The following is a 24029-nucleotide window of genomic DNA, read 5'->3' as shown; positions in this document are numbered from 1 at the left end:
CATTTCAATTGTAATCTACCATCGGTGCGCAATTATCCTGACATTCTTCTCGAGAACACAAACATGTAATGTGGAATAATAATTTAGAAAAAAAAAAAGAAAAACGTTTCTCTCTCACGGAAGACGCGGAGAATCCCATAAAGATGAAGCCCTTGTTCCCGCGACTTAGAGTTTTCGCGGGGGCACCGTTTCCCCTTCTCCCTCTCCCTTTTCTTTTTTCGATCGCGCCGCGATTTATTGTTACGATGCATCGCGTCTCGCACGCCTCTCGATTGATCGACTCGCGCGAGGGCCTCGGCCGAGCGTCGATAGCGGCTGCATTCGTTCCGCCGCCGCATCTTCGTGGGCGAAGACGCGCGGACGAGGATGCCGATGGCCCCCGGGCGCTTCCCGCGACGCACAATTACCACGACACAAGATAGAGCGTGGGCGTAGCGCAGCTTTCACCCGACGAATCTCTCGCGCGCGCGCGTGATCGCCGATGGGCGGCCGAGGGAACAGCGAGGCTTCACTCACTCGAAATTTGTCAACGTCTCCCGCGCTCGCTCGCGCAATTCGCATTTAATTCCCTCGCCGCGGGCGATTAGAGGCGAACCGGGAGGCACCTGCCCGTCGACGCGCCGCGCGCGAGTAAAAGTGAGAAAATTATTCTCCCCCTTCCTTTCCCCTCCCGAGACTACACAGTCACGAGGAACCACCTCGCGATACGCAAACGCTAATCTTCTCGCTATAAACGTGCCATCCGGCTGAGATTGAGAACTTTACGACAAGCGTAAGAAAGATTTTTGACAACCGCGCGATCAAGGCTTGCAGATAAGAATTCGTCTTGTGAAAAAAAAAATTCACAAATATACGCAGCATGCAAATATCTCCCAATTACAACGCAAAGACGCTACGACGTTCGTTAGTGAAAACTCGCGCGATAAGAAGTATAGCTTATTTTATCTTTAATTATAATTAATCATCAGTCACAAGTACGTACCGTTCAGCCATCATCTCACCGGTTTCATCACTCGCTCTTAATTCGGTGATTATTCGTGCCTGTAATTACCGTGACATTCCGCCGCTATTGCGACACATGTCAAAGTGTCAGACACTAATGATGCACCGGCATTGACGGGGACGTGATGATCGGTCGAGTCGATTAATTAGTCGCCGGGTGAATTCGTGGCCGGCGTGTACCCGGCGCGAAGGTACAAGGGGGAGGGTACGCGTTTTACCAGATGGATCGTCGTCGCGGGTGCGATCGAAGATATTATGTCTCTCGTCGAACGCTGCAGCGCCAATAAAATATCGGAGGGCGCGGGAAAAAAGAGACCGTGGCACACACCCGCGTCCTCCGCGTGCCTCCCGATAAAACTTATAGCGCTTGTAAACCACCCGGTGGTGAACAGTGCGGCGCGCACGTGAGGGTAGGGGAAACATGCACTTTATAATAATAGTAAAAATAACGACGGCGGCGGCGGCGGTGGCGCAGCATGCGGACCTCTTGCATGCAAATGGATTGCGAGAAAGGCCGGTGCCAGGAGTAGTGCGGTGTATCTCGCTCTTGCGTCCACGTTCCTGCGTGCACTGTTGTACCGCGGATATATACGATCCGGCGTGGCCGGCGTGCGTATTTCACACGGGCTACTGCGGGGCCACGCGGTTCGACGGCACTCGAACTAACACCCCGCGAGCTTCCCGAGTGAACCGAGCGAAAAGCTCGAGGGTGAGGTAAACGTCCCAGTGACCGAACCCGTCCCTGTTATATCCGAACACTCGCCCGAAAACTTACTGTAAATTTTAAATGGTTTTTTTTTACGATATTAAAATTTTATTGTAATTTTTAAACACTTGGATATTTATAAGATATGTTGCTTTAAATATTATAAAAGTTAATGTAAAAAAAAAATTAATTTGTTATACACTTAGATTAGAGTTTGTATTTTAATGTTCTCAGATTTTTTTCTTAAGTAATATTGTACATATTTTTTAATTTTATTTCATATAAACAATACAAAGACAAGATAGGTAGTATTTTTCAGACAGAAATTAACGAAAGACTGGAATGAAGGCGACGTCGTCATTTTAATAATAAATAATGTAATTTAAGTAAAAGAGTACATCTAATTGAATAAAAAATAAAGTAAAGTACCTAATCAATGAATAAATAATGATTAAAAAATTGACCGATAATTTCACTACTTCACATTCAACTCGCTTTTGTTAAATTTATAATATAATGTTAACACCAACATAGATCCTACGTTCCAAAATAATCGTCAGTTATGGCTGTTTACGCGCCGATAAGAGAAATAATTGCAGCGTAATGGCATAATCGTCATTGCACAAGTAGAAAATCGCAGGCATCGCATCTCAAGAGAGAAGCGACGAGGATCGATCGCCGACCGACGCGTACGCGAGGGCGAAGTTTTATGCGGCGCAAACAAACAATCGTCTCGCAATAATTACCGCGAATATTTCCCGACGGTGAGGCAGCGCGCGTCAGGCTCTTGCGAAACGAAGAAAAACCGTCGTCCGGCGGCTGCTATTAGCGGCGCATTAATCGCGGCGGACGATTAGGTTCACGCTGCGCGCGGGACGACGCCGGATGATCGGTCGGTTGGACTTTTGCGAGCGGGCGATATATCGAGTTGTTTACGAACAACGTCGAACCCGGCACAAGGAAGAGTGTGTTCTTCGGCTCCTTCGAGAGCAGCGGAGCGCAAACGGATCTGCGCGCGCGCGGTATTTTACAGATAGGATCCTAAAGTATGTTGCGTAAATAACGCGGTATACCGTGTAGCTCGCCGCATGAGGTTTGCTCTTCTGCGAGCCGCGCCGCCGCCGTTTGCTCATTGTGCCGTCAAATATTTTACGCGCCGATACGAGACAGTTTCGATGTATCTCTCTTTCTCTCGGCACGACGAGCTGCAGGCTCTGCGTCCGCGTGCAAAAGCGTATAATACGCCGGGCGCCGGAAATTCCCCCGTGCAAACGCGCGACGTGTGGCGCAACATTGAAAAATGCAATTGTAACGGCTGTAATTGTAATCACGAGTGTATTGAATACACTTATATGCACGGTAAAGCGTTACAAATGGCAAATAAATTATATAACAAAAAATGTATTCTTTTTTTCCTCGCTCTAACACGTTTTCCTCGAACTTCCCTTTCTTCTCATCCTTCCTTCAAGAGACGCGGCTGGAGTTATTTTAAGCAGCCCCTCTCATATATACATTTATATAATTGCCCGTAAGAAGTAGTAATTATCCTTGCATGTCCGGCGAGATTTCTGCGCGCAAAACAACGCCGTTCAAGTTATTCCGGCCCGTTCGAAATTAATATCGTGCAATCTTCTGAACGCGCCGGCAAAAACCGCCGCGGCGTATAAAGCGCGCAATTTACGTGCGTGAGCGGGTGAAAAAGATTTCGATGAAGTAATATCGCGACTCGAGACGCGTACTTTCGCGAGCGCGGGAAAAAGGACGGAAAACGACGGCGGCGCGGCGCGGCGCGGCGGTGAGCGATAATCGAAAAACCTCATTACGGAACGGCCGATGATCCAACGTGCGTAATTGCCACCTTCGCGCGTTACGCCGACACGATTAAAATCCGATCCGGTCGATATTTACGATCGAGCCATCCTTTAGGGACACGCAGGTGCAGCGAAAAATCCCTGGAATTCGCGAACAACACGGTGATCAAGTCACCGTTTCTCGCCGGCTCGTCATAAAAGATCGCGAAGATTTCTTTAACGACTCGATCGTAACACCTACCCAGGTGTTTTAATGGGAAAAGCGAAACGTCGGAGAAGAATCGGGAGGAAAGTACCGAAAGTATAATCCGCGCTGTCGATAATGTCTGTGGCGAATCAATTGATTCAAATCGTTAACAATTATTATTGCAATTACGATATTTCGTTACTTCAAACGAAAATTCTAAAAATTAAATAGAATTCTCAAACCCAGATAAAAAAAACTGCTCTGTAAAAAATCGCCCTGTTCTCATTCATCACGAAAAATGCATTGTCGCGCGAATATGCATTTGCAGCAAAATTAGTCAAGGATGTTTTAAAATATCCTATTGATTGACGTTGATTAATCCTTTATCGATGACGTCTTCCGTACCTTCGTAGAAATGTTACGTCGTGATTTATATCACGAATCGCGCAATTATTTTTGCAAAAATCCTCATACCGAGAAAAAGAACATCTGCGCTTCTCGGATGATCAATCAAGAAGGAAATACGAGCGGGGAATTCAAGATTCACGAGACATCTCTGCCATCGTCAAACGCCATCATCTGCGCTATGCACCTGCATAGTGCGTGTTTACTGTATGCTATCTACCGATCGATAATTACGAACGGAGATTTTTGCACAGTTTGTTTATTTGCAGTTGCTATCAGCAGCGACATGGTTGTCTTATCTTAAACTTTATTCATAAATCCTTCTATTTTAACATCAAATTCTCCACGCGAATAAAATCTATTTAACAAATAAATTTTGTTGATAACATTAAAGAAATTTAAATTAGAAACCTAAAAGAAAAAGATAATTTTATCAATATACGACTAATTTAATTTAACGTTTGAGATATATGTTTAGATTTCTAAAATTTCTTTGTCTTAAAATATTTCTTGGATTTCCTTTGCGCTGAGGAAAGTGGAACCGAATAGAATCGTAAAGTCCTTGGACCCATGCGATTTTATGCTACGACTAATCTTACTGTACGGTAGCTACGGGCCTGGACTGCCAACGAATCGTCGGGATAACAATTTTACAACCTTGCAGCCGGTTTAGGCTTCCGCAAGTCGCATCCTGCGGACTTTCACCGTACCGCGGAAGATCCCGTGCACGGACCATAACCTGCCCCAACAAGCGATACGACACGGGTGTAAAGTCTCGTGACAGCGACTTTATTCGCGCTGCCGCAACGATCTCGAAAGAAACGGTCCATCCGAACGCCTTTCCCGCCACCGAGAGAAATGCAACGCGTGCCATTTTGTCACTTGATAATACATCTTCAAGTTCTCGCATTTGCAGTGCTAATAGTATTAGCATTGTTTCTTATTTGCTTCCATTTTTGTTTTAACAAAATTACAGATTAATATATTAATCTATTAACAAATAATGCCAACGCTACGCTAATACCGTTCATGAAATTTGCTATCGCTATCGCGCTATTGGCTCCAAGAACAATTTTGATAACGTTTGCGTTTATAGCGCTAATAGCATTTCCCCGAACATACCCAATGTCAATAGCTTGCTATGCAATAATCCGTTATTAAAAGTAACACGTTAGTGTCAATAGTTTAATTCGCAGTGACCCGCCTTGTTTTGTAAGAATCGTCGTTTTTCTTCTTAAAAAAAAAACTTTATTTCACAAATTTTTACAATTATTACTTATAACTACGTGATTCTGAGTACTACGTACTGTGAACTGTTAACTGAGAGAACTGACTCTGTCGTCGAAGGGTGCTCTATTTATATGGGTAGAATGACGTATTATGTTTACTAGAAAAAAAGGGAAATTCCATACACTCAGAGGAGAACAATGTAAAGTACTTCTTAAAAACAGAATAATGGAAAATATACATTAGGAGTATATCTCTAATCCTCTGTAAGTGCATTCCGTAGATGATAAGTAGTTTTATGCTTAATAACAATATATCTTAATTCTGTCTAAGTGCATTCCTAAAATACGTGGACGATGCTTACAGTTTTCTTTCTGCGGTGCTTACATACCCCGTTTTTCGGCCGGTTGCCGGGTGGGCTGTACCTGGATCCACTTGCTTAGACAGCAGGTGTTACCCAAGTAGAATTATAGTAATGTCACAAGTGCTCAAAATGCATTATGACTTGCAACATTGATATTGCGCGATTAATTGATAATCGATGTGATACTGGGGCAGTTCCGAACGCGGTATGCGTCATCCGACATTTTTATCGTTTGCAACATTTTTAGTGTGAATGTATCTCACTCAGATAAGTTATCTGATAAAGTGGAGAATGTTAGTGGAAAATCGCCATTATCACGGTATAAAAATTAAAACTGTGTGTGGCGGCACGCCACAGCGCGACGCGCGCGCGCAGCGTCCGCGGCCGGGTCAGCGGCCCCGGCGATCGCGAGTAGTGCGCGCAGCCGCCACTAGGCGAAAGCACGGCGCCTCAACTCACAAGAAGAAATGTAACATCAGGTTTATATAAGTAGACCACCCACGGCGTGAAATCAAGTCAAGCTTCACGGTATAGAGAGCTCAGTAGGGCCTATACTACGCTTGCGACTACTTTTTGGAAGTAGTACCAACGAGCCCCCGGTGTATCTGACATTCGGCACGGGCGAGCTCTCTGGTACGACGAATAACTCCTTCGGGAGACTACCAGCATTGTGCCCTGTTGACGCCGACCTGGCCGCTGTGGCCTTTGGAGCCCGTCGTCAGACACCTCCAGGCGCCGCCTTATCCTTCCGCTACCGGGGTCAACTACCCCGCCTAATTCTTCCACGACTGGGGCTAACTATCCGGAAGGCAGCGGGTCTACACAGACGCAACCAGCACGAACCTTCTTCCGAAGCCGACGCAGCCAGTACGAACTTTCTTCCAAAGCAGACGCAACCAATACTGAGCATCTTCTGACACCGAGGCGCTTACAACCCAGGAAGTCGCAACCACCGAGAAACTACTCCGAGCGACGCCTACTCCCACCAAGTCCAGTACTAACCAGCTTCCGGCTACCTCAAGAGATCAATTTTACACCCACGTCCCCCATACTGTGCTCAAAAAACTCTTGCTAACGTGGCTGAGCACGAACAAAGCGTGACAGAATAATACCAATTGGAGACGTTTAAAATTAACAGGATTGGGTAAGTTAATATATTTTTTTAACTAAATTAAATTAAAGTTAATGGATTATAAAATTAATTCAGTTAAGTTAAAAGTTACATAAATAAAATAGTAACTCAGTTAAAATTACGTTAAGATTAATTTAACTTAAACTTAAGTTAAAATAAAAGTTAATTTAAAAAAGCTTTATCTATATTAAATTAAAAGGCTATATAATTTATTTAATTCAAATTAGGTACCAACATAATTACAGTATCAATCATCAAATATATTTAATATTTTATTTGTAAATTAAGTTATAATATTAATTATATAAAATAAAATAAAAATTGTTTTCATACAAGAATGCATTTTTATTTTATAATTTATTTCTTTCGCTCAGATAAAATTTTTAATTTAAAAAAAAGTTAATAAATTAAAGTTTATACGTTTCAAAGATAAAGTTAAAAATTAAATCATTTAAAATTAACTAAATAACTAAATAACTAAATTAAATTAAGTTTTCAACTTTTTAACTTTATTATTAATTTTCAGCTTTTTAACTAGTTATTAGAAATTTTGAAGAAGTTTAATAAATCAAGAAAGAAATATTGCCAATTAAGGCTCAAAGCTCAATGGCCACTATAGAAAATAAAAATAAAGAAATAATCAAGATAGGTTTTTGGAACATAGCAGGATTGAGAAAAAAAAAAGATAAACAAGAAGAAACCTTAAAAAAATTTAAGAAATTTATAAAAGAAAAAGATCTAGATATAATAGGAATAATAGAAACGTGGATAGAGGAAAAGGATTGGAACGAAGTAAAAGAACAATTACCGCAGGATTACATATGGGGATGTCAATTTGCAACAAGAGAAAACCCTAGAGGAAGAGGCATAGGAGGAATTATATCAGGAATAAAGAAGGAAATAGATAAAAAAGCAATAATAATAAATCATGAAAATAATATTCAAGAAGTAAGATTCAAGATAGACAATGAAACATGGCAAGTGTTAACTATATACAGTAATTGTCAAATACAAGATTTACAATCGAAATTAGATAAAATCATAGAAGAATCAGAGAGGGCGAAATTAATAATAGGAGGGGACTTCAATGCAAGAATTGGTCTTGAGGATAGCAAATGTGAAAAAGAGGAACCAGATAGCAAATGTGAAAAAGAGGAACCAGATAGCAAATGTGAAAAAAAGGAACCAGATAGCAAATGTGAAAAAGAGGAACCAGATAGCAAATGTGAAAAAGAGGAACCAGATAGCAAATGTGAAAAAGAGGAACCAGATAGCAAATGTGAAAAAGAGGAACCAGATAGCAAATGTGAAAAAGAGGAACCAGATAAAGGGGAAAGAACTTCAAAAGATGGGATAATAAATACAGAAGGAAGAAGATTTCTGGAAATGGTAAAACAAAAAGGATGGGTTATTCTCAATGGAAATGTAAAAGGGGACAAAAGTGGAGAATTTACAAGCGAAAGTACACCTGGTAATTCGGTAATTGATTATGTAGTGGGAAATTTAGAAATGAAAAACAATGTCAGAAATTTCAAAGTAGATAAAGAAATAATATCAGACAAACATCATCCTGTGATTCTCGAACTATATCGAAAAGAAATAGGAAAAAAGAAGATAGAAGAAAAGAGAGAAAAAAGAATATAGACAGAAGATGAAAAGATTCAATTTGTAGAAGAGATGAAAAAAAGAATGAAAAAAAGAAATTTCAAAGAAAAAGGAGCTAATGATATGATGGAAGAAATTACAAAAAAAATAAACGACGTATTGGAGATTTTAATTAAAAAATGGAAAGAAGAACCAATCTGTGAAGAGAAGGAAAGAATACTACAAAAAAAAAAGTACAAGAAATCATAGAAATAAAAGAGGAAAGTCAAGCATGGGATTACATTAAGCTACATAATAATGAAAGAAAGAAGGAAATAGGAATTACGACAGAAATAAATATTGAAGAATGGAGACAATATTTTAAAAACTTATTAGATGGAAAAGACTATATGGAAATGGGAAAGAAAAAAGAAGAAGCGGAAGAAGAGGAAGAAGCGGAACCAGAAGAAAACCAGATAAGCGAATATGAAGTAAAAGAGCAAATCAAAAGTTTAAAAGAAAATAAAGCAGCAGAAGAAGATAATGAACTTTGGATGTACGAACATAGTCCAGACTTAGTCAAGGAGCTAACAACAATGATTAATAAAGTGTGGCAGGGAGACAGATTGCCGGAAAGATGGAAAAAAGGAGTGATAACACCAATTTTTAAAGAAGGAGATAGGGAAAATATCAAAAACTACAGAGGAATAACAATATTAAACACAGCGTATAAAATATATGCGATGATTCTAAAAAGAAAACTTGAAAATGAAATAAAGATTAAACATATAATACCGGAAACGCAGAAAGGATTAGAAATACATAAACTCTTTATTATAAATCACATAATAAAGAGAGAGATAAAAAAAACAAACGGAAAATTATATGCCTTTTTTCCAAATCTGACCGCAGCTTTCAATACGGTAAACAGAAACAAACTAAAAGAGATAATGCGAAGAAATTGTATAAGCACACAACTAAGGAACAGAATTAATGAAATTTACATGGAAACAACAAATGTAGTTAGAATAGATGAAAAAATGTCAGAAAGATTTTGGACGACGAAAGGAATTAGACAAGAATGTCCACTGAGTCTAACGTTATTTATGTTATACATAGCGGATCTAGAAAAATATATGGAAAGTGAACAAGAAGGAGTCATGATAGGTAGCAAGAAAATCTGGTCACTAGCTCACGCTGATAATGTAATACTAATAGCAAAAGATTCTACGAAATTGAAAGAAATGATAGATAGAATCAAATTATATTTTAACGAGAAAGAGTTAAATTTAAATGTAGCAAACTCAAAAGTCTTAGTGTTTGAAAAAAAAAACAGCAAAATACGAAATAAAGAATATTGGAATGGAATTGAAGAAGTTAAAGAATTCAAATATTTAGGGTATTATTTTCAGAAAAACGGGAGATGTAAGACATACATAGAAAATACAGATAAAAAAGCAAGGATAGCAATGGCACATTTATGGACGATAAGAAAACAAAGAGAAATTGAAAATAATTTTAACGAAGAAAGAAATACAATAATATTTAACAGTTTAATAAAAAGTATTTTTTTAAATGCAGCTGAAATTTGGGGCCGGGAGCCAGAAGAAGAATTTGAGAAACTTCAAAAGAAGTATAAATGGATTTCAAGTTTAAATTCTAACACCTTTATAAAATGCCTGTGCGTTATTATTGCACTGGTGCTTGTCCTTGCTGTGCTGTTTGTCAGTGCAATAATTCAGATTGCAAAAAAAGGTATTCTTCTTCTTCTAGCTATTTGGTCCGGTTTGTGGCGACAAACAGGCCTTATGATAGAAGCAAAGAATAGAGCAAAGGAATTTGAAAAGAACTCAAGGAAGACTGAAAACAATAAGATAGTTTTGGAATGTTTGAAAGAAATTGACGAAGAAATAAAGAAAAAATAATCAAACTGAGAAAAAATGAGAAAAGATTATTATATAAAACTAAGATACTTTAAAGCAGGAAATAGATAGGCTAATAAAAATAATTAATAAAGGTTAAAAAATAAAAAGTATTCAAAAGAACTAGAAAAATAGATAGAGATAAACATAAACAGGAAAGATATAAAGAAAAAAATGTGGGCGAAATATAATAGATTGTATAAAAAAATAAGAACAGATAAAATATCTTTGTATATTTTAGCAGAAAGTATAAAGATTAGGGATCAGTCAATGATAGTTAGATTTAGATGCGGAAACGAGACATTAGGCAATAAATATTAGAAGATTTGTAAGAGAATAGCATGTAATGCATGAGTACGTAGTTAGGAGTAGAAGAGATGGAGGGCGCTGGCGCGACCGACGAGAGTGAGGATGAACGTGGTCGAGCGGTAGTTCAGTTGTTACTTGACCCGAGCCACGAGAACCAGAATAAAGCAGTTCTTACGAAATTGTAATAATTCCTTTTCCGCCCTAGGCCCCTTACAGTTCAGAAGTGGAATCGACGAGCGATCGAGTGGTCGTAGTTGTTTAAGTAGTCGGTTCGTTAAGTAGTCGGTTCGGGCAGCGATATAGTGATCGGAAGCAAGGAGACGAAACGGCGAGGGCAGCTTAGTGCGTGTGGCTCTCGAAGACGTATTCGTGATCTCGCAACATTGTTCGGTGGCTGGCAGCCGCGATTATATTAACATTGTAACGATTGATGGTGCCAGTCTCGTGTTTGAGAGCACGGTAAATCGCGTCGCGCCATTGCCGCCTCGAAACATATCCATTGCAACGGAAGGGACGCCATCTTTGTGCGCGGTGGACCCATTTGTTTCGAGATCTTTCGACGCCGAGACGATTGACGGCTGGGAGACAGGCTTACGTCTTCAGCGATTGTCGGTACAAGTGACCACATAATTGTTGTGCAATGGCAGCCGACCTAACAGTAAATGACCTGAAAGAGATTTTACGCGCGAAAAATCTCAGTACAAGCGGCAACAAGGCCGATTTGGTACAGAGACTAGAACAAGCGGATACAGATGGCACTTGGGTAGCAGAGTGGAAGCAGGGACACCAACCTTCCCATAGCCAGAGCAGCGAGATGGACGAGATGAGACAGCAGTTGGCAGCAATACAGACTACGTTGGCTGCATTGACTATACGCCTAGAGACAAGACCGAGGACAGCAGCTCCATCTTCAGGGTCGACAGTGGACTTACGAACGGGCCCAGGAATTCCCCCTCCGACCATTGATGCAACATCACAAGAAGCCGTGGCGCTGATCTCCGACCAGCCGCCGCGCATATCTATAAGTGCGATGGCCGAATTGCTAGGGCCATTCGACGGCAGGGCGGAAAACTACGAAGGATGGGCACAACAGCTGGAGCTGATACGCAGGACGTACAGGTTAACCGACGACGTGGCGCGTCTTATTATTACGGGTAAGCTCAAAGGCAAGGCACTAGATTGGTTTCACTCGCGGCCAGAACACTTAAGTTTACCCATTGACGACTTGATTCTAGAATTAAAAAATATGTACTTTCCGAAGTTGAGTAGAATGCAATTACGCAAACAATTCGAAAATCGTGTTTGGCAGCGTAATGAATTGTTCAGTGAATACGCACACGATAAAGTGATACTAGCTAACAAAGCTAAAATTGACGAGTCGGAATTAGTTGATTTTCTAATCGAAGGTATTCCCGATGATATCTTGCGCGATCAAGCGCGTATGCAACGTTTCGAAACGAAGGCCGATTTACTTATTGCTTTTGAGAAAATTACCCTTAATAAAAAGAATACCACACAGAACGCGAACAAGGACGTGCAGAAACAAGCTAACGATAAGAAGGGCTTTGTTAAGTCAAATCGCGGAAATTATGAAAATAAGACCGACGTAGAAGGTAATTCGAAATCGGAGAAGAATGAGAAGCGCTGTTACAATTGTGGTACGTACGGTCATCTATCGACTGCGTGTGACAAAGAGAAAAGGCCGAAAGGTTCGTGCTTTAATTGTTCGTCCTTGGAGCATACGATTAAAGATTGTCCCAACGCGAAAAAGAAAAAAAACAATAACTCTGAGGTTAGTAATGTCGAAGTAGATACGAATATCGATCGCAATTATTACCCAACGGTAACGTTAAATTTTGAAGATAACGAACAATTTGATATCCAGTTATCTACCCTATTGGATAGCGGAAGTCCTATTAGTTTCATTAAGTTCCAATTTGTAAAACCGGACCTTATCTTACCTTTAGACGACGGTAGCAAGAAATACCATGGACTTAACAATTCAAAAATGAGCATTATCGGAAAAATAGAAGTTAAGTGTATGCTATACGATTGTACGCGCGAAATTAAACTCTTTGTTGTTAAAGACGAGACAATGGTCTCACCAATGATTTTAGGTCGGGATGCTTTTAAAATATTTGGGCTAAGTATCGCCAGGCCTACACATTCTACCGATAACACTAATACTGACGGCGCGCATTTGAATGAAATCATGAACATCGAAGTTGAAAAAATAGACATCGCAACTACTTTAGATATCAATCCGGAAATTCCTTTTAAATTTAAAGAGCAATTGTCGAATTTGTTTGGAGAAATCTATGTTAAGCCTACAAGACCAAAAACTCCTAAGATAAGAACGGAACTTCGTCTTCGACTTAAGGCACACAAACCTTTCCAATTTATGCCGAGACGCTTGGCTTATTCAGAGAAGAGCGAGCTAAAAAAAATAACTGATGACTTATTAGAACGGGAAATTATTAGAGTAAGCGAATCCGAATATTCGTCAGCCGTAGTACTTACAAAGAAAAAGAACGGGAAAATACGGATGTGCATCGATTTTAGAACGTTAAATAAATACCTCGAATCGGATAACTATCCGCTACCGCTCATTGACGATCAAATTGATGTATTGAGAGGAAAAAAATATTTTAGCTCACTCGACCTGAAAGACGGTTTTTATCATGTGGAAATGGCAAACGACTCTATCAAATACACATCTTTTGTTACTCCTTACGGGCAATTTGAATTTTTAAAGATGCCGTTTGGATTAAAGGTTGCTCCGAAATATTTCCAAAAGTATGTTAACGAAATACTAAAAGAATTAATTGACTCGGGGGATGTCGTTGTCTATATGGACGACGTGTTGGTAGCAACAATAAGTCTTGAACATCATTTGACTATCCTACAGGAAGTTTTTAAAATTTTAGTAGAAAACAAACTTGAATTGCAAATAGCGAAGTGCCATTTCCTATTGACAGAAATAAACTACTTAGGCTACAAGATTTCGGAGAAGGGCATAAGTCCGACAGAGCGAGGAACTGAGGTAGTATTGAAATATCCGGTACCGAAAGATTTGAAAAGTCTTCAAAGCTTTTTAGGTTTTGTTTCTTACTTTCGCAGGTTTATCCAGTCATTTTCATTTGTTGCAAAACCACTTTATGACTTACTAAAATCTAAAAATCAATTTAAATTCGGAAGCGAGCAATTGGAAGCTTTTAATAAATTGAAACAGCTGTTGGTAGATGCACCGATATTGGCAATCTATGATCCACGAGCGGAAACAGAGCTCCACTGTGACGCCAGCTCTCGGGGATTCGGAGCCATCCTCTTGCAGAGAGGGACCGATCGCAAGCTACACCCCGTTTTTTACTTTTCAAAAAGAACATCGGATGTCGAAAGCAGATATCATAGTTTTGAATTAGAAATGCTCGCGATTATTTACGCACTAAAACGATTCCGGGTATACTTGTACGGGATAAAATTCAAAATAGTCACCGATTGCAATTCACTCGCATTAGCATTGAAAAAACACGAAATTAATCCGAGAATTTCGAGATGGGTACTAGAGCTTCAAAATTACGAGTATACGACCGAACATAGATCAGGAACACGTATGACACACGTCGATGGCCTCAGTCGTTGTAACTTCATAGGAGTCGTTGAAGATAACTCATTTGAAACAAATTTGATACTTACACAAAACCTCGATCAAGCAATAGCGAAAATTAAAGCCGACACGGAACGATCGGAAAGTAAAACTTTCGAAGTGCGGAATGGAGTCGTATACCGAAAGGTCGGTGAAAAACTACTTTTCTATGTACCTTCCGAAATGGAAAAAAGCATTCTCTTCAAATATCACGACGAGCTGGGTCACATGGGGGCAGAAAAAGTAATAGATATTATAAGCAAATCGTACTGGTTTCCACAATTGAAGAAAAAGGTATCGGATCATTTGCAAAACTGCTTCAAATGCATCGCATTTAAACCGCCATCAGGCAAAAGCGAGGGCAAAATTCAAAGCGCACCAAAGGGCGATAAACCTTTCGAAACCATACACATTGACCACGTTGCTATTTCCGACATGCGAGTCAAAAGCAAAAAATATATTCTTGTAATAATAGATAGCTTTACAAAGTATGTTAAATTATATCCTACGAAGTCAACCACGGTGACGGAGGTAATCAACAATCTCGAAATTTATTTTACGTACTATAGTAAACCGAAACAAATTGTAACGGATAGAGGATCGTGTTTTACCGCAAAGGAGTTTACAGACTTTACACAAAAACGTGACATCGTACACATCAAAATAGCTACCGGCTCGCCACAGGCCAACGGTCAAGTGGAAAGAGTAAATAGAACCATCGCACCAATGATTGGTAAATTATCCGACACAGAATGCGGTAAAAATTGGACAAAAATCGTCAACGATATTGAATTTGCACTAAATAACTCAATTCACAAATCAACAAAAGAAACTCCTAGCATGCTTCTATTTGGAGTTACTCAGCGGGGTAAAATACACGATCCTATAGCCGAATATATTAATGACAACATCAATAACAACACTAGAAACTTAAGCGATCTGCGGGCTAAGGCAAGCGACAAAATTATCTCACAACAAAACCAAGTAAAAGCGCAAGCCGATAAAAAAAAGAAAGAACCTTTTAAATACGGAATTGGCGATTACGTAATGTTAAAAAACATAGACACTACCGCAGGAATATCACCTAAAATAAAACCTAGATTTAAAGGCCCGTACGAGATAATAAAAATTTTACGAAACAATAGATATGTCGTAGCAGACATTTCTGGATGCCAGGTCACACAAAAAAAATACGAAGGTGTATGGGAACCCGCAAATATGCGACTATGGCGAAAGCGTAACCAATAAGACCTGTATTTATAATACTACAATCATTAAATTTTTTTTTTTTTTCCTATCTTTAAAACTTAAAACAAATTGTAACGCCGTTCGGGACGAACGAGGGGTCAGGTATGGCCGAACTGTAAGAGAATAGCATGTAATGCATGAGTACGTAGTTAGGAGTAGAAGAGATGGAGGGCGCTGGCGCGACCGACGAGAGTGAGGATGAACGTGGTCGAGCGGTAGTTCAGTTGTTACTTGACCCGAGCCACGAGAACCAGAATAAAGCAGTTCTTACGAAATTGTAATAATTCCTTTTCCGCCCTAGGCCCCTTACAGATTATTAAAGGTAGAAATAGATACAAAATGTATGGTGGAGTTCCGGAGGATAGGTGGGCGTCTCCTCTAGGAAAGAAGACGACCTATAAAATGCCTATCTTGGGATGGACCTCCATAACGAGGCGAGTATGGGCCGCCTCTGATAAGCCCGTCTTCTCCTCGGTTGTTCGGACCCGTTAGGTCTTCAGACCACCGAACTAGGAGAAGGTCACTCCGATAAAAAACCAAACAAAATAGATAATGGGCAACATCAAAACGATCTCAGTGGGATCGGATACCACGGACCGGCAGCGGAGTGTTCGAGGTCCTGACACATCGCGATCATCATCAAGCAAGGGACTACGACCCATGGCATCTGTCACGAGCGCGATATCAATGTTTGAATTGATGATAAAAATTATGCGGTATTTATGGTAAAAAAACTATATATTCAAGTGTGGGATGACATAGAATTTTTCAACAATTTCATTTGAAAAGGAATGCAGTGCTCAAATTATTGCATGCAATTGAAGACCGATTGTTACTCTGAAACACGTATGTATACATACGTTGAAATAATAATGTTAATTTATGTGAAAATATTATTACTTAACAAGTGTAATTATTGAAATTTTTAGATGTAATTCTAGATCATTAACACCGATTAACCAGTTGTCATCATAAAATGTCCTCGAATTGCAGCAGATGCGCGAGGAGCGGAGGCAGAAGCGGCAAGAGCAGCAGGTCTTCCGCGGTCAGATCGAGACCCGTTTTCTGGAGCGAGAGGCAGCTCTGAAGCATTTGAAGGAACGGATCGGCCGCACACAGCTAAGTCGTTCTGATAATATTTCCGCGAACAAAATTCCGACGCGCGATGTGGCGCGAGCAAATTTTCCGAACGTCTTAATTAACGCGAGGAAATCGAGCGTCGATCGGTTTGAGAGTTAAATCCGACAGTAGTGTGAAAACGGTGGCATTGGCGCGTTCAGTTTTGGATGGGTTGAACGCGGAAAATGGTGAATTAACGTTTTCGGAAATTAAATCCGAATTAGAATTGCGTTTCGGCGAGAGCGAGCTCGCGCAAAGTTTTTATTTACAATTTACGAATCGTCTCCAGTGAAAGATTACGCGACGTTGAATGCTCTCAAAACGTGCGGGATAAAATCGCGTGCTCGCAGTTCGTTGCACCGATGTGAACCCCTGGCGCCCAACATTGTTAAAAAAAAAAAGAACTATGTAGTTCGATTGTACTTCGTTTGTACCCGTTTGTACCTCTATTAAAATCGTTTATAACTCAAAAAGTTAAAAAATACCAGGGGGTAATAAAATGGTCAGCGCCCAACTATAAATTTTTTTAATTCTGCTTATGCCATTCGAAAGAGAATCGTTTGTACCCGTTTGTACCTCCGTTAAAATCGTTTATACCTCAAAGGGACCGGAAGTATAGGCTTTTCAAACGATAACGCGGGTGTCGTGTTCGGAAACAGAAGAAAAAAAAACGTATCTTGATTGATCTCGGCAAGAAGGGATCTACTTTTGTTTAAAAAAAGAGGGGATAAATTTGATTTTCTTTTAAAAAGTTGTTGTTGTCTGTTTTGTAATATTTTACAGAATTTGTTGCGGTTAATTTGGAAACGCTCAGGCTGAAAATTGACGTGGGAAGCAGAAGAAAAAAAAACATTTAAAGAAGACCGTCTCGCTCACGGTTTTCGACCGTGGTTTTCCGTGAGACTATGGGCGAATGCCGAGACGGGGACAAGGGTACCCTTTCAGGGCGTAAGGAGTCCACGGGAAGTTACCTCCCCCTTGTCCGAAGAACAAGGAAGAAGAGCGCAAGACCCGGTGTGGAAAAGGAAGAAGACTCGATGGGAAAGGAGCACGGGGACGGAAAGAAGGATACTCGTGACATATCATTGTATCTGACGTCCAAATTTAATCGTTTTACATTTTTTGAAATATTTGTCTTTTTTTGCGCTATTTCGTCATACGTGCGTAACAATAAAGATTAAATTTCGTATCTTCGCCTAATATTATTTCGATCATTGACCTTCTTGGAATATTAATTTTAACTTAAAAAACAGTTAAAGTTCATGCATTTAAGAAACTAGTTAAAGTTAAAAATTATATAAACCCTTTAACTAATTATTATTCAATTTTGAAAGAATTCTTAATTACAATTTATTAAAAATTTCTTATTTTTACTTATTACGACAATAAAGCTCTGTTTAAAAAATATCTAAATTAAGTAGAGAAAATATACACCCGCCCGTGGCAATTGTTACACAGCTTATTAAGAGACGTATGTTATGACTCGCGAATCAAGTAAAACTCAATGTAAATTATTCGTTAAGCAGCCGACGTTGTCGTGCGACTAAAGAACGATCATCCATCATTCGGAAGAGAAACGAGGGGGGGGCGGAGGAAAAGAATAAGCTCTACGTGGATTTCGCTTTTCCCCCGATTGCGAGACCTTTCTTCCACCCGTGAATATCGGCATGGGAACCGTTAGGTGAAAGGGAATCGTAAACACGCGCTCACGTCGGAGCGAAGCGAAGAAACGCGGCTTTTGCGAGCGCTATAGCTGCCATGGCCTGCCTGCTGCGGAGGATTGTCTCTCTCGCAATTCACCTAGTAGGTAGGTGGGTTAACACACCTTCGTTAGAAACCAACGGCCGTAATTTATGACGGCCATTCTTCCCATTCGACTATCCGACGGAGTCGTTAGATCGGCGTAAGGAAAAGCCTTTAACGTCCGGCGATCACCTTTCCCCTTTTACGCGCGATCACTCGTGGATCTCGGATTAAATCGGTCGGGCCGCGCCGAGCCGAGAGGAGGAATGCCGCGGAAGCCGGATCGGCGCGCTTCGATTCGCGAAATCGCGCAAGGGGTGGGGAAAGAAAAAATGTAAAACGCGGCCGCGACGCGTGACGCATCGTCGAGAGGAGACGCGTTCGATAATTTACCGCGGACCGTGACGATGTCCGTTCGCAATAGGCCATCCGATTACGCAGGATACGCATTAATCATTGTGTGCATCGCGTTTAACCCACATATGTATGTGCCTCTACCCGCACGGCGTACACGCTCATTGATAAAGACAGGTTACAATGCGCGGTTACGACATACACGCGGCGTTCGCAACAACGTCTACGTTGTTTGCCGGTGTGTTAGTCCAGCGACTGGATAATGACGGCCGAACAAAACGCTATTCGCGTAAACGCGAATATCAATGCGTTGTTATTATTGTTAGTACCGCAAACTATCGTCGGTTTGAAATTTTCATGCTACGTTCAACACGTCATCATCATCCTCCCCTGTCACTTTTCTCTTCATCATCTCGTCGTATAATCATGTAATTTCCTAGCCCAATCTTTCTAATGTTAAAGTTACTCGGCAAGAGTATTTGACGGGGCGTCTAATTACGAATCCACGTGAGAAGTTGTTCGGGGTAAGGATGTAATTTCTGAGAAAAGATTTCTGGCCGCTTCAAACGCGGGAAACTTTATGGCGAGGAATAATTTTAATCTGTACATCGGGTACAACGAGACCCAATAACGAGAAACGGGGAGTAACGCATTGGAGGGAGAGAGAGAGAGAGAGAGAGAGAAAATAATGCCCGGAAAGAGAAGAGAGGCACGAGAGAAAAGGAAAAAAGGTTCTCGATACAGGATCATTCATCCAGCTCGAGAAAGGCGAGAGAAATTTATGCATCCTCTCTTCCTTTCTCTTCTTCTCTCTCTCTCTCTTTCTCTTTCCTCCTCTTCTATCCCTGCTAGCGCGGCATTCGCCACGCCGGCAACAATAATTAATCCGAATGATGATATTCAATAACTTTAATCGATACAGCCCACCGTGCACGCGGCCTCACGTGCGCGCGCGACGTACGAGCAAAAGTGTTCCGGACGATGGAGACGAGGCGAAGCGGCACCGCGCCCGGGACGAGATATACGAGCTTACTCCCGGGAGTAATTAGAACTCGATCATTTCGCGTAGGATGAGATCGCGGCGGGATAAGAGCGAGAGAGAGAACCGGCCCCGAGTCCTCGCTTCTTTTAGCGGATCACTCCTGAGACTCATCGCAGCTGTACGGCTGTAAATAATAACGCTAAGTTGCGAAACAAAATAGCGTAAAAGCATGGAAATGATATAACGTAAAGCATAAGGTTATTAAGAACAAAGGAAATTACGGTATGACCAATGTTCAACGGCTAACTTTCCTTAGATTTCTCTGCAGTACGTAAGTGGAAATGTTCTATTAATTGAGAATTTCCATTAGCGTCCAGCATCCCACGTGCTGCGCCTGAGAAAATGACAGTGCTCCGTAACGCAATCTAAGCGGACGGGTAATGAAAAGATACAATTTCTCTCGCGAATTTTTTTTTCCTTCTCTCGTTCACATCCACGTGTACAAAATGTCTAATGAGCGCGCGTGTGTGTGTGTACTGCGAGTGCAAATCCAGGATACGTTTCTGTAAACTTTCCTCACCGACGGAATTTAATTGGTGCACGATTTGCCCCAGACGCGACGTGAGAGATTTCAAGTGCGTTCTCTCCGTCTGTCACACTGAAACCCGATCTATCGGGAAGCAATTACGATAGTCCGCATTAACTTATCGAGCGTCGGATGGCAGAAACGTGACTCATCATTACGTTCGCGAGCGATTAAACTTTAATGCGCGCGCTTCATGCATAAAGTTTCGCCGAGCGGGAAGCAGCCTTTCGCGCTGCACCCACAGTAAAACAGGAAGGCCAAGTGTCTACGTATCGAAAAATAAAGACTGCAAGACTGCGCCGGCGGTGAGAAAGAACGGCGAACGGCGAACGAGACGGGATGAACCGTAATAATTACAGGCAAAAAATCCCGACGCCAAAGTGAAATTTTATTTACCGTCACTAAATTTCGCGGCGCGACAGCGCGTATATCACGCACACGGCCCTCACGTGTGCATTAACACGTACGCACACATACGGGTATCTAATACGCAAGGCGGTGTCAGGGACAGCACTTTACCAGGGGCTAAATAGAGTTCTGCCGTTTTACGTTTCACACAAATCAACTTCAAAGCTCATCCGTATTCCGCGTTTCATTTTCTACACGCCATATTTCTTGACTCAAATTTCAGTCGTATATTCATTCGTCTAATTTAACTAGTGTCTCAGAAATAATTCGAGAAATTAAAAGATTTCTTATTTAAAAATTAAGAATCCTTAAATTTAAATATTTTAAATTATTTCTTAGACACAAGTTGAAAATTAAATACAATAAGTAACTTAATTAAATATTGTGTAAAAAAGATCATTTTAATCAGTAATTTTTTTAACTGAATTGATTTGCATTTAAATTGCTCAATGATCGCATTTCTACCGTTTCATTAGACTGCTTTTACCACCTCACGGTGTTTAAATGTCTAAAAGCAATTGTGAAAGGCATTTGCATACGGAATCTGCAAAAGGGCGATCGCAGGGGCAACCGAGGAAACGTTGTCGTGTCGTGTCCGACTGAAAAGATGAAAATCGAGGCGCGGTTCGCGCTGATGAAAAACCAGCGTTGGAATTCGCACTGGCGAAATGAATTGCGTGCACGCCTATTGCAATCATTCACACGGCGCTTTATTGGGCAAGACTGGATACACAGGCGTATACTTACCGGTCGTACACACCTGTTGTCATAGACGATATTTTCCGCAACGCGGTCGCGCAATAAAAAGTCCCATTTTCATTTCTTGGACGAGCCTCATTAGATCGTAATTTTTTCTTCCGTATTGCGCACAGGTGTGTTAAAAGATTTTATATTAATATTGGAATAAAATAATCAACGATTAAAAGTAAGTAATGATCGATTCTAACTGAATAAGAAAAACATTCACGCGAGTAAAATGGGAAATTGCAGATCTGGATTACGAATTCACCGGGCTGCGTTGACGTGAAAGTGTTGTTATCTAATAACGCGAGCTAATTGCCCGTGTGCTTATCTTCCGCTGAGCGTAAACGACGATTCGACGATGCGTAAGCTTTCCGTTAAGTCCCAGCATTGTGCGTCAAGTATCACGTAATGTAGCGTAAGAACTTTCCCACGTCGCGACACCGACAAAAAGCGGACAGATCTTCTTTCGGCGGCGGAGTAATCGCCGCGCGAAATTCCAACGATTACCGTGGTGGGAAGCGATTTCCTTTTTTTCTCAAACGCGCGGCTTCTGCGAGATAATAAAGTTTTCTTCAAATAAATCTGTCGGTAGTCGCGGCGTTGCTGACCAGCCGACTGTAATTATAGTATTTGTACTGCAATCTCGCCTTGACACGCCATGCAATTTTTCGTAAATTATAGTACATGGGAAATCTGAATTGCAGTTTCCCAAATCGCCATTTCTCTATGTCAAAAGATCAACTAAGAAGTCCTACACCTGGATTTTCGACCGATCACCGTGCAGATAAATATCGGCTTTCCTCTTTTTTTTTTTCTTTTAAATCGTTTCCGCCGTGTTAGCATTTAATTGCATCTGTATGTATGTACATATTCATTATGAGAATTTTCCTTACACGGTAGTTGCTAAATATTTTTGTCTTGCACCTCGGTATACAATAACGTTCCCCGAGATGCTACAATGCGCGGTTGTGTAAGATTTTTTTTTTTTTTTTTTTGGAAAATGGACATCTCGCAATCGCGGAAAATCTCGGTATGCTCTCTTTCTCTCTTGAAAAGGTGCCGAACGTGATGTGATTATCGCAGAACTAATAGCGCAGCTTATGTAACGCGTATATTCACGCGTAAACACTCGTGGTAAGATCTCGCGCGATCTCGATTATCGTTGATCTCCTCGAGTTTTCTCTCTATGCGAAAGTTTAGAATGCCGAGCATCGTGCAATCATCTTTTCATATATTTTCTATTCTTCGTAAGAATTCTCCGTATCTATTTTTGATTTACTTATCTCTACGCGCGTAGATTAAAAGATATCTAAATAAAATAATGCAACTAAATATTCTCAAATTTGATTAGAAAAACAAATTAATTTGCTTCCGCATAACAGAGAAAATAAAATAATATGTAATAAAAATACATTAACACTTTAGCTTTTCGTTAAGGATAACCAAATCTCAACTTCTCGCTTTTGCAAATTATGCACATTGCGACAATTAGAAATATCTTCGTCAATTTATTTCCATCTACTCGGAACACTTGACGCGCGAGAACCGCCGGTACCACTTTAACACTTCGCCTCTTACACTCGAGCCATACATCCTTCTCGGCTCTCAGGCGGAAGTTATAATTTTCTAAGACACCTACAGAAAGAGAGAACTCAGTTTAAACGGTCCGCATACACATCGGGTATTCCTCACGCTGGAATTTCCTCGCTCTACGATCAGCCCTTCAAACGTAAATTGCGTCGAACAAACTAAACACGCTCTGCCCGGTTACGGCGAGGGTTACGTAAGAGCTCGTGGTAACCGTGGAGAGAACCGAAAGAAATGTTGCAGGAAGGCAAAAGAAAACGAGAGAAGTGGAAGCAGCAGAGAAAGAGAGAGAGAGAGAGAGAGAGAGAGAGAGAGAGAGAGGAAGAAAAAGAGGGAAAAGTCGGAGGCGCTCCCGAGATGCTCGACGAGAATTACACAAAGTTCTCGCGAAACAATGGCGATCCCGGGGATCTACGGCGAGCGCGATGGTCAACGTGGCTGAATTATCGGCGTGTTTGGACTCCCTTCGTGCACCGAGCTCCCTCGCGCGCTGGATAACTCTCGTAACGTACGGCACCTGCGAGCAGAGAACGCATATCTGCGCGCACACACACGCACACACACGTACACCAAGGCGAAAACAAGCGGCCGGTGAACAACCTTCGCCGGTGATCGGTTGTAAACCGGCGCATCCGATAATTCGAATCTCCGGTTTCGCGGCTCGGATAATCATCTGCGGCCGACACATGCGTGGACGCGCACTCGCGAGGATTATTAGCGGAGGATTTGAATGTTAGAAACGTTCAACGCGTCCAGGCATCGCGGTGATGTATGTCTTCGCGGGCGCCGTCGCCCACGACGGTGACGCGTCGTGATGAAAATCGCGAAGAAAAGACCCATTATGCTATTTCATTCCTCGATTCGAGAGATACGCGTGATTTATGAATAGATGCTTAGTTTACCGCTCGCCATTTAATCGGCGTTTTTTCCTCCCGCGCGAAATTGCGCGGCGTGTCTCAGAAA

The 24029-nt window shown here is 41.2% G+C and overlaps 3 protein-coding genes across 9 annotated transcripts in view; 2 read left to right on the top strand and 1 right to left on the bottom strand.

Annotated features, from left to right (window-relative positions):
- Window positions 1-24029, bottom strand: part of LOC105829189 (mucin-19) — a 204078-nt gene that overhangs the window by 87058 nt on the left and 92991 nt on the right. The gene's annotated exons all lie outside the window — the stretch shown is intronic.
- On the top strand, window positions 6745-8580 carry LOC118646393. The gene is made up of 2 exons (XM_036289137.1): window positions 6745-6846; window positions 7361-8580. The coding sequence occupies exon 2, from the start codon at window positions 7441-7443 to the stop codon at window positions 8476-8478; it is 1038 nt and encodes a 345-aa protein (XP_036145030.1). The 5' UTR covers window positions 6745-6846; window positions 7361-7440; the 3' UTR covers window positions 8479-8580.
- On the top strand, window positions 15859-17851 carry LOC105827759. 7 transcript variants are annotated; one of them, XR_004963937.1, is made up of 3 exons: window positions 15859-16268; window positions 16333-16389; window positions 16540-17851. XR_004963937.1 is itself a non-coding variant. In XM_036289138.1 (2 exons), the coding sequence occupies exons 1-2, from the start codon at window positions 16096-16098 to the stop codon at window positions 16628-16630; spliced, it is 267 nt and encodes an 88-aa protein (XP_036145031.1). In that variant the 5' UTR covers window positions 15859-16095; the 3' UTR covers window positions 16631-17851. The 7 variants fall into 7 exon arrangements, 1 of the variants encoding a protein (XP_036145031.1); XR_004963934.1 differs by having other exon boundaries at window positions 16537-17851; XR_004963936.1 differs by having other exon boundaries at window positions 16473-17851.

This window comes from Monomorium pharaonis, chromosome 6, assembly GCF_013373865.1.
Source record: "Monomorium pharaonis isolate MP-MQ-018 chromosome 6, ASM1337386v2, whole genome shotgun sequence".
Taxonomy (NCBI): domain Eukaryota; kingdom Metazoa; phylum Arthropoda; class Insecta; order Hymenoptera; family Formicidae; genus Monomorium; species Monomorium pharaonis.
Note: the sequence above shows the minus strand (reverse complement) of the source record. Positions and strands in the feature narration are given on the sequence as shown.

Coding starts and splice junctions, on each gene's coding strand:
- LOC118646393 (XM_036289137.1), top strand. CDS start 7,441: ATGGCCACTATAGAAAATAAAAATAAAGAAATAATCAAGATAGGTTTT.
- LOC105827759 (XM_036289138.1), top strand. CDS start 16,096: ATGGGCAACATCAAAACGATCTCAGTGGGATCGGATACCACGGACCGG. Junction 16,269..16,536: donor AAAATTATGCGGTATTTATG/GTAAAAAAACTA, acceptor CTCGAATTGCAG/CAGATGCGCGAGGAGCGGAG.